This window comes from Clinocottus analis, unplaced genomic scaffold, assembly GCF_023055335.1.
Source record: "Clinocottus analis isolate CAN_PGR_092001 unplaced genomic scaffold, fCliAna1.0.p SCAF_46, whole genome shotgun sequence".
NCBI classification, from domain to species: domain Eukaryota; kingdom Metazoa; phylum Chordata; class Actinopteri; order Perciformes; family Cottidae; genus Clinocottus; species Clinocottus analis.
The window spans coordinates 224,245-234,569 of NW_027176203.1; the positions used below are offsets into that span (position 1 = coordinate 224,245).

General features: G+C 44.7%; 1 protein-coding gene across 1 annotated transcript; it reads left to right on the forward strand.

Annotated features, from left to right (window-relative positions):
- The first annotated feature begins 4,053 nt into the window (after window positions 1–4,053).
- LOC137801911 (cationic amino acid transporter 2-like) lies at window positions 4,054–9,545 on the forward strand. The gene is made up of 11 exons (XM_068599348.1): window positions 4,054–4,462; window positions 5,240–5,395; window positions 5,462–5,627; window positions 6,262–6,395; window positions 6,479–6,701; window positions 6,971–7,107; window positions 7,537–7,639; window positions 7,989–8,113; window positions 8,567–8,733; window positions 9,198–9,306; window positions 9,439–9,545. Exons 1-11 carry the CDS (start codon window positions 4,054–4,056, stop codon window positions 9,543–9,545), a joined length of 1,836 nt encoding a protein of 611 aa, XP_068455449.1.
- Window positions 9,546–10,325: the final 780 nt, after the last annotated feature.

Sequence of the window (10,325 nt, forward strand, 5' to 3'; positions counted from 1 at the left end):
TTAACAGCCCTCGGTGTACATATTGTTTAAATATGTAATTTGGGGATTATGGGAGACACAAACAGACTCACACAGCAATAGAAGCAGACATGAAGGTCCAGAGAGGTCCTCTCTTGGCCTCCTTTGTGCTTTTCATTGGTATCCCAGCAGCCACCACGCCAACAGGAAGCAGGAAGTGGCTCATGGTGCTGGAGCGCCATCACTAAAGGCGGGTGTGACCCAGATGGAGTCAGATATTTTTAACCTCATCACGGCCTAGTTACAGAGCGGGACCAGGCAGAGAGCAGAGCGTGGCCTTATGGGTAATCGTGTAGGTATTGACGCGTTAATGACAGTGACCTTTGAACTTGAGATACATCTCTTCACTATTGGCTGATCCTTTTCAAACTTGCATATTCATTAATACCAGAAGAAGAAGAAGGAACAGTTTTCACTTCAGTAAAAGCTTTTCATTCAATACTTTCATTCAAGACTAAGTTCCTGTCTGGTCCTGTTGCTCACGCTAGCTTTCCTCATGCCTTGCCATTTGTCAGTATTTCCTCTGTTATGACGTGTAGCTCACATCTTCTCTCGTTTGGACACTTCCTGCTTTTGTGAATTTCCTCTCAGAATGCCTCTGATGGTCTGCCCCGCCCGAGGAAGAGGAGGATGAGGAGGAAGAGGAGGACGAGGAGGGACGAGATGTCATGTGACCAGAATGAACAGAGTTACAGCTGAGGACATGAATATGACAGAAAGTATTCATATAATGAACACACACATGTACACAAGTACATGTAATGAGTAGTATGCACATGTACATATAATGAGTAGTATACACGTGGTACATATAATGAGTAGTATACACATGTACATATAATGAGTAGTATACACATGTACACATAATGAGTAGTGTACACATGTACATATAATGAGTAGTGTACACATGTACATATAATGAGTAGTATACACATGTACACATAATGAGTAGTATACACATGTACACATAATGAGTAGTATACACATGTAAATATAATGAGTAGTATACACATGTACATATAATGAGTAGTATACACATGTACACATAATGAGTAGTATACACATGTACACATAATGAGTAGTATACACATGTACACATAATGAGTAGTATACACATGTACATGTAATGAGTAGTATACACATGTAAATATAATGAGTAGTATACACATGTACATATAATGAGTAGTATACACGTGGTACATATAATGAGTAGTATACACATGTAAATATAATGAGTAGTATACACATGTACACATAATGAGTAGTATACACATGTACACATAATGAGTAGTATACACATGTACACATAATGAGTAGTATACACATGTACATATAATGAGTAGTATACACATGTACACATAATGAGTAGTATACACATGTACACATAATGAGTAGTACACACATGTACACATAATGAGTAGTGTACACATGTACACATAATGAGTAGTGTACACGTGGTACATATAATGAGTAGTATACACATGTACACATAATGAGTAGTATACACATGTACACATAATGAGTAGTGTACACGTGGTACATATAATGAGTAGTATACGCATGTACACATAATGAGTAGTGTACACATGTACACATAGTGAGTAGTATACACATGTACACATAATGAGTAGTATACACATGTACATATAATGAGTAGTATACACATGTACATATAATGAGTAGTATACACATGTACATATAATGAGTAGTATACACATGTACATATAATGAGTAGTATACACGTGGTACATATAATGAGTAGTATACACATGTACATATAATGAGTAGTATACACATGTACATATAATGAGTAGTATACACATGTACACATAGTGAGTAGTGTACACATGTACATATAATGAGTAGTATACACATGTACACATAGTGAGTAGTGTACACATGTACATATAATGAGTAGTATACACATGTACACATAGTGAGTAGTATACACATGTACACATAATGAGTAGTATACACATGTACATATAATGAGTAGTATACACATGTACATATAGTGAGTAGTATACACATGTACATATAATGAGTAGTATACACATGTACATGTAATGAGTAGTATACACATGTACATGTAATGAGTAGTATACACATGTATATATAATGAGTAGTATACACATGTACATGTAATGAGTAGTATACACATGTACATGTAATGAGTAGTATACACATGTACATATAATGAGTAGTGTACACATGTACATATAATGAGTAGTATACACATGTACATGTAATGAGTAGTATACACATGTACATATAATGAGTAGTATACACATGTACATATAATGAGTAGTATACACATGTACATGTAATGAGTAGTATACACATGTACATGTAATGAGTAGTATACACATGTATATATAATGAGTAGTATACACATGTACATGTAATGAGTAGTATACACATGTACATGTAATGAGTAGTATACACATGTACATATAATGAGTAGTGTACACATGTACATATAATGAGTAGTATACACATGTACATATAATGAGTAGTATACACATGTACATGTAATGAGTAGTATACACATGTACATGTAATGAGTAGTATACACATGTACACATAATGAGTAGTATACACATGTACATGTAATGAATAAAACAAACACATTGTGATCATAATTGATATTTAGAAAGCTGAAGAAGACTCCTCCTCTTCCTCATCTCCCTGGACAGAACCCCTTTATCATGGCAGAGGGATGATGTCATCGCCTGACACTGGGAGGAGGCCGCATCTCATCCTCGTGCTCCTGCTGCCCTCTGGTGGCACAACCTGCGTGTTACAGGACGCACCCTGCTGTGCTGAGGGAGTCCCTCTCTTCCTGTACGATAAATACATTTCTATCATTTATCCTTTTAACCTATCTGGGGATTAAATAAATATATTTTAAATAAAAACTAAATGTCAGTAATAAACTACAAAAGATAATATAATATGTTATGGATTCAAAGAATACATCCATGTTGTTTCATTTGCTGTTGTTGTTGTTGTTGTTGTTGCTGCTGTCTGTCATTATCATCAGATTCACACACACACTGAAAGCTCCACCGCTGCAGGGCTCTGATTGGTTGGATTGTTTTCAGGTGTGCTGCAGCAGGTTGTGGCAATCTGCTGCAGCTGGGAGGAAGAAGAGGAAGAAGAGTAAGGAGAGGAATGAGAGAAAAGAAAGAAAAGAGAGAAGGGAGAGGAACGAGAGGAAGGAGAGGAAGAGCTTCCTTCAGACCGCAGCAGACGACACGAGCTGCTTGTTCCATGTTCTGAACTCACCGGTGTGGAAATGCCTTGCGGGTAAAGTTCCTCCACACAGGCCTTAAGGCCTCCGGGGCCTGAGGCGCTCCTTGAGGCCTCCGGGGCCTGAGGCGCTCCTTGAGGCCTCCGGGGCCTGAGGCGCTCCTTGAGGCCTCCGGGGCCTGAGGCGCTCCTTGAGGCCTCCGGGGCCTGAGGCGCTCCTTGAGGCCTCCGGGGCCTGAGGCGCTCCTTGAGGCCTCCGGGGCCTGAGGCGCTCCTTGAGGCCTCCGGGGCCTGAGGCGCTCCTTGAGGCCTCCGGGGCCTGAGGCGCTCCTTGAGGCCTCCGGGGCCTGAGGCGCTCCTTGAGGCCTCCGGGGCCTGAGGCGCTCCTTGAGGCCTCCGGGGCCTGAGGCGCTCCTTGAGGCCTCCGGGGCCTGAGGCGCTCCTTGAGGCCTCCGGGGCCTGAGGCGCTCCTTGAGGCCTCCGGGGCCTGAGGCGCTCCTTGAGGCCTCCGGGGCCTGAGGCGCTCCTTGAGGCCTCCGGGGCCTGAGGCGCTCCTTGAGGCCTCCGGCGTCTAACATGTCAACAGAATGAAACGGTGAATTTTGGTTCTGATTTCTGTTGCCTTGATAAGATGATGCATCGTCTGCATATTCAGATCACTTCCACAGTAATATGAGTTGCCATGTTTGCCTGCTTTGCGTTATTTAAGGTACGATGAGTATAATTCTCCCCTCCAGGTGGAAAGTGAACACTGAACAAGCACCTAACCAAACTAGCTTGTACATGTGTGATTCTTTGTTTCTTCACATTGAACCGGCCAGAAGCGCTTGTGCCAAAGTCCTGCCCTTCATGCGGAGCCTGACCCGGAAGAAGCCTCTGAAGCCCGATGGCGAGGTGTCCAACTTCTGCCGCTGCCTGACCACCCTGGACCTGGTGGGCCTGGGCGTGGGCAGCACGCTGGGCGCCGGCGTCTACGTGCTGGCGGGCGAGGTGGCCCGCGAGGTGGCCGGCCCCAGCATCATCCTCTCCTTCCTGGTGGCGGCGGTGGCTTCCGTCTTCGCCGGGTTGTGTTACTCTGAGTTTGGAGCCCGGGTCCCCAGGACGGGCTCGGCTTACCTCTACAGCTACGTGACCGTGGGGGAGCTGTGGGCCTTTGTGGCCGGCTGGAACCTGCTGCTGTCCTACGTCATCGGTAGGTCAAAGGTCACCACGGGGGTCGTGCTGCAGAGGATGCATGCAGTCATGAAGTTTCACTGAGCCGTCGTCGCTTTAAAGCTGCATTCTCTCTCCTGACCACCAAGGGCGACTCCTGTGGTTGTATAGAAGTCTGTGCTTCATGTGTTAAAGCTGCATTCTCTCTCCTGACCACCAGGGGGCGACTCCTGTGGTTGTATAGAAGTCTATGCTTCATGTGTTAAAGCTGCATTCTCTCTCCTGACCACCAGGGGGCGACTCCTCTGGTTGTATAGAAGTCTATGCTTCATGTGTTAAAGCTGCATTCTCTCTCCTGACCACCAAGGGCGACTCCTCTGGTTGTATAGAAGTCTATGCTTCATGTGTTAAAGCTGCATTCTGTCTCCTGACCACCAGGGGGCGACTCCTCTGGTTGTATAGAAGTATGTGCTTCATGTGTTAAAGCTGCATTCTCTCTCCTGACCACCAGGGGGCGACTCCTCTGGTTGTATAGAAGTATGTGCTTCATGTGTTAAAGCTGCATTCTCTCTCCTGACCACTAATCTGGGCTCATGTCCTCAGTTATTGCACTAATAAAATAGGTTTACATTCGTTTAAACATCTGTCTTCATTGTGTCTGGGAGTCTTTTCTGAAAGCACCTCATGATGATTCATATGACCACCTGACATCAAAGCTCCATTATAACCAGAACAACGGGCAGTGTTGCGATGAACAAAGTAAAATAATCCAGACTGTTGATTTAAATGAATGTATCTCTGAACTGGTTGTTCTCAGGAACATCCAGTGTGGCCAAAGCCTGGACCGGGACCTTCGATGACCTGATGGACAACATCATAGCTCAGACTCTGGAGACGCACACCCCGCTGGACTCCTCGGCCTTGGCTACTTACCCAGACTTCTTTGCTGCGGGGCTGATCATGATACTGGCCGGTAATATCGGTCCGTTCACGTGAAAGACGCTGAATGTTCTGCTGTCTGAAACGCCTTCTGTCTCAGGGGTTCTTGCGTACGGCGTGAAGGAGTCGGCCGTCATCAACACCGTCTTCACTGCGGTGAATGTCCTCGTGTTGGTTTTCATCGTCATCGCTGGCTTCATTAAAGGAGACCTCAGCAACTGGCGCATCAGTCAGGAGACGATCCAGAATGCAACTCTTCTCATGGAGTAGGACGACTTCCTTTTCACGCAGATTTGGGATTTAAATCATTCAGTTGGGTTTTTAGTTTGTTTGTGAATGTAGAAAATACATCTGTAGACATGGAACTCTGCGTCTGGTTACTCACTGTGGCTCATACTTCCATTGGATATGAAATCAGCTAAATAATAATAATAATAATAATAATAATAATAATAATAATAATAATAATAATAATAATAATTATTATTATTATAGTGATTATTGCTTTGAGGGGCACAGACATTGAGCTTCAATTCTTAACCGTTAAGACATTTATTCTTGACTCCAAACCTCACATTACTCCTGACGACATTCACCGATGTCTTTTCTTATTTTGGATTTCTTCTTGAGTTAGAATATCTACAAAATCTGAACAGTTTCTTTTTGCATTTCTTGTATCTACTCTACAATATAAAAATGCATTTATATTTTTGTATCATTGAATTATTTCCACATTTTACAAAGCAGCGTAGTCTTGACAACTTCAAATTAATTCTGTTAGTTGGTAATCATCCTATCTGAGAGTTACTGATGGCTCATGCTATGCTAACTTTTCTTTTAGCAGCTGCTGCCTTAAACATTAATGCATTAAACAAAATAATTGTATGTATTTCTCTACAGGAACTTTACGACACAGAATGAAACCGTTGACTTTGGCCATGGCGGCTTCTTCCCCTTCGGCGTTGAAGGCACGTTGGAAGGGGCAGCGACCTGTTTCTATGCTTTTGTGGGATTCGACTGCATCGCTACAACAGGTACCGTTCAACTCATTTTGTTGAATTGACGTCAACGGCAGCTGGCGGAGCCGTTCCTGCGCTAATGGAAGAGCTGTTTCTAGGGGAGGAGGTGAAGAACCCGCAGAAGGCCATCCCTCTTGGGATCGTGGCGTCTCTGTTCATCTGCTTCTTGGCCTACTTCGGCGTGTCGGCTGCTCTCACTCTCATGATGCCCTACTACCTGCTGGACGGCCACAGTCCTCTGCCTGTGGCCTTTGAATACGTTGGCTGGGAGCCCGCCAAGTACGTCGTGGCCGTGGGATCCCTCTGTGCTCTCTCCACCAGGTACTGGTCTGTAGTCCTGTATCGTACACGAGGCATCCATTTTCTTTTCTGTGCAATGATTTGTAATTTTACCTCCTGAAAGGACCTGGCCATTGTTGGGATGCAGAATTATTACTTGCGTGGTAGACAAGTGGAACAATTTGTGTAGTGCAGCTGTCATCATTTACATAGTGTGATGTGAAACGTGATCTTGTATACTGGTGCAATTGAATGTTTAACCTGGTTGGTGTTGGCGAGCTCTCCCTTGGCTCAGTGTCCTGTTTCCACAGTCTCCTGGGAGTGATGTTCCCAATGCCTCGGGTGCTGTTTGCCATGGCCAGAGACGGCCTGCTCTTCAAGCCCCTGTGTTACCTGAGCTCCAGGCAAAGCCCCATCGTTGCCACGCTGTCTTCAGGAGGAGTGGCTGGTACTCCAGTAGCAATCATCAGTGATGCATGTTTTTACAGTTTGTCAACTGTGATTTTAGTGTGCATGTGGTGTGCGATAGCGGGAGGCTATAAAAGTGCATTAACAGGCCCAGCTACTGTATAAAGAAAATCCCACTGGACATAAAACAAACTGTTTATAGTCAAATGGGCCACAGAGCAGGGGCTGCTTTAGGGCGGGGCTAAAAGGTGATTGACACTCCACCAGAGAGGTATATGGTGTCTCTACGTCACTCCTCCACTTTTCAAATATGGTCACTTCCGTTCATCAGTTGCAAACAAAGCAATGGCTGTAATCCAAGATGGCGACAGCAAAATCACCAAACTGGCGCACCCCGAGTGTTACCGACTCGTCATGCGTTCCACAGACTGCTGATTGGCCAGTAACGTGTGTTTGGCTCTCTCTGCAGCGGTCATGGTGCTGCTGTTTGACTTGAAGGCACTGGTTGACATGAGTTCAATCGGGACCATCTTTGCCTATACCCTTGTTTCAGTGTGTATTCTTGTATTAAGGTAAGTACACTTTGAGTAATTGGATGTAAACTTAATCTGTGTGGTAAATCCTTTGCATTTGGTTGGACCATTTAAAAGTAGGACGTAAAGTTCAGTGTGACTGGACTGCACACCTCCCTCGCCTGTTTTAACAAGGAGAAAAGAGGGGATTGGCTTTAAAATGTTTTTGTTTGGGGTGATGTGGGGGGCGGTCCGTATATTTGGCACATAACATAAGGTACATTAACAATTAACATGGGCACCAGCTTGAAAGACCAAGAACAATGCACTAGTTTGAGATCTTTTTTGTCTGACAGGATAAACTTGCTGGTAGAAGAACTTTAGCGCGTTTTGTCTTTTCCTCTCCCAGGTACAAGGAGGACCCTGGTCTTGTCCGTCGGCCGGAACCGTTTAGTGTGATGGGTCTGTTGAGACCTCCATCTCGACCCACCCACCGCACCTCTAAAAACGTCAACGTAGCAACCATCATTATTTGTGAGTAGGCTCTCATCACTATCTCACTCCCAGGGTGACGAACAGACTCGTGGACAATGACCCTTTGTCGTGGACAAAGTCCTCTAAAGGAACTTTACCTCGGACCAGCGTTGAATGTTGTTTTTATTGATGTCACTTGACTGAACCTATGTTGAGTCTAACTTGCATTCACTCATTCCAAACTGAATAAGGACATGAACGGTTGCCCCCACGACATTAAAGCCTGTGCCTGAACAATATGACGTAGAACTGATATATCATGGCCTAGCCACTCGTATCATGGAGTTTTCTGCACACACACACACACTCACCAACTGTAGTTCTTTATTTAAGAGGTTTGCCAACAGTGTCACCTTTCAGGTTACTGAAACGGCAATCAACAAAGCATTTTATCCACATGACCTGACGGTTGCTGACCCTCAAATGTTTCCTGACGGCTGTGCTCCCCCTCAGTGTTGCTGGTGGTCTGTTTGAGCGTGCTGCTGTCCGAGGCCCTGCAGTCCCTCCGCAGACGGGAGGTGTGGAGCACGCTGCTCGTCTCGGTCCTCTTGCTGACGCTGGTCCTTGCCGTGGTTATCATCTGGAGACAGCCACAGAACACAACTAAAGCAGCTTTCATGGTAAAGCCAAAGGGGTGCGGTGGGCAGGATGTCATGCATGTTGAGGAGTTGCACCTTTTTTATGGGAGATCTTGGGTCAAAGGTGGGGAAGTGGATGAGCTTCCTTCGTCGCGACAGTTCTTCAATAATGTCAACAACTTGAGGAAGACGTTAACTAGACAGTTAAACTAGTGGACTGCTTGTAGTTCAATGGGGTTCAGGGTTGTAAAGGCTTTGTAGGTGAAGAGGATCTTGAACTGGATTCTGTGCTGTTTGGGGAGCCAGCGGAGATTTTAGAGGACCGGGGTCACGCGGCCCCTGGCGGACCGGGGTCGCGTGGTTGTTTTGTTTGTAGATAAAAGGGTTAAGTGAGGTGGCTGACGTGGCGTTCAAAGATGGCGGCAGGATCAGTAGCTCATGCAACAATAAACATGCCAACTATCCTTTTCTTCATCACTGACTCAGTCTTAATTTCATGTCGGCAGGTTCCCGGTCTACCCGTAATTCCAGTTTTAAGTATCTTCATGAATACCTACCTGATGGTTCAGCTGGGAGGAGAGACCTGGATCAGCTATGCTGTCTGGATGGCTTTAGGTAGGCCAGGCTCCTAAATCACCAACTCTCTGAACTGTTGTATCTTCCAAGTTTTCTGCGTCATTTGTGGACGGATCTAAACGCACAAAGTTGTCATTATTCTAAGCCGACAGGCGTGAACTCTCTCCTCAGGCCTGATCATCTACTTTGGGTACGGAGTTCGTAACAGCGTCCAGAAGCAGAGGCTGCAGGACGCCCGCGTGCAGCGTGATGCTGTGAACCCCAATGTCGCAGTGTGATGTGTTGTTGTTGTTGTTGTTGTGTCCTCCAGCTGCTGACAGAATGTTAGTCATCAAGGAATTACCTTTAAACCCGTTTTAGTATTTTATTCAGGCTCGACTGTTCTTTTGACGCATGTTTTTATGCTATTGCTTTGTTAAAAGTATTCTAACAGTATTATTGTCGTTTAGGTGTCATATTATCCATTATGGCTCAGCACTCATTCAAGACTATGCAATCTTGGATATTTTTGTTTAATGTCTATTTGACAGACAAAAGTTTAAAAAATATGAATCTATGTTGTGGAAGTCTTTTAAATTGATAATATATTAAATTTGTACAAAAATAAATTTCTTAAGCGGATGAAGAGTTGTGTATTTCCTGTTCCATGTACTTCAACCTGTGTTTCATGTTGAACCACTAGAGGGCAGCAGTGAAGCTGCTAATGCACCACTGACAACATGAGGCAGCTTTATGGGCTGAACACCCAGCATGCCGTCATGGTTTCCTGGTATTAATAACTATGCACATGTATCCTCACTGGAGTGTGGAGCTAGTTTTCTCCACAAAACAATATCAGTAACCAAATAGTCCAAAGAGATGTAACCTCGCTGAAGGAAGTAAATGCACTCTATACACACACACACACCTCTTTCACTCTGCTGGAGGGGCGACCATGAAGGTGCCACCTGCCATCCAGCATTCACGTCAATGGAAGTGATTAATAATGGCTCAATGAAACGTTGGGTACTCTCAGTAAACTACCTCATGATGCTAATCACACAACATTCAGGTGTCCA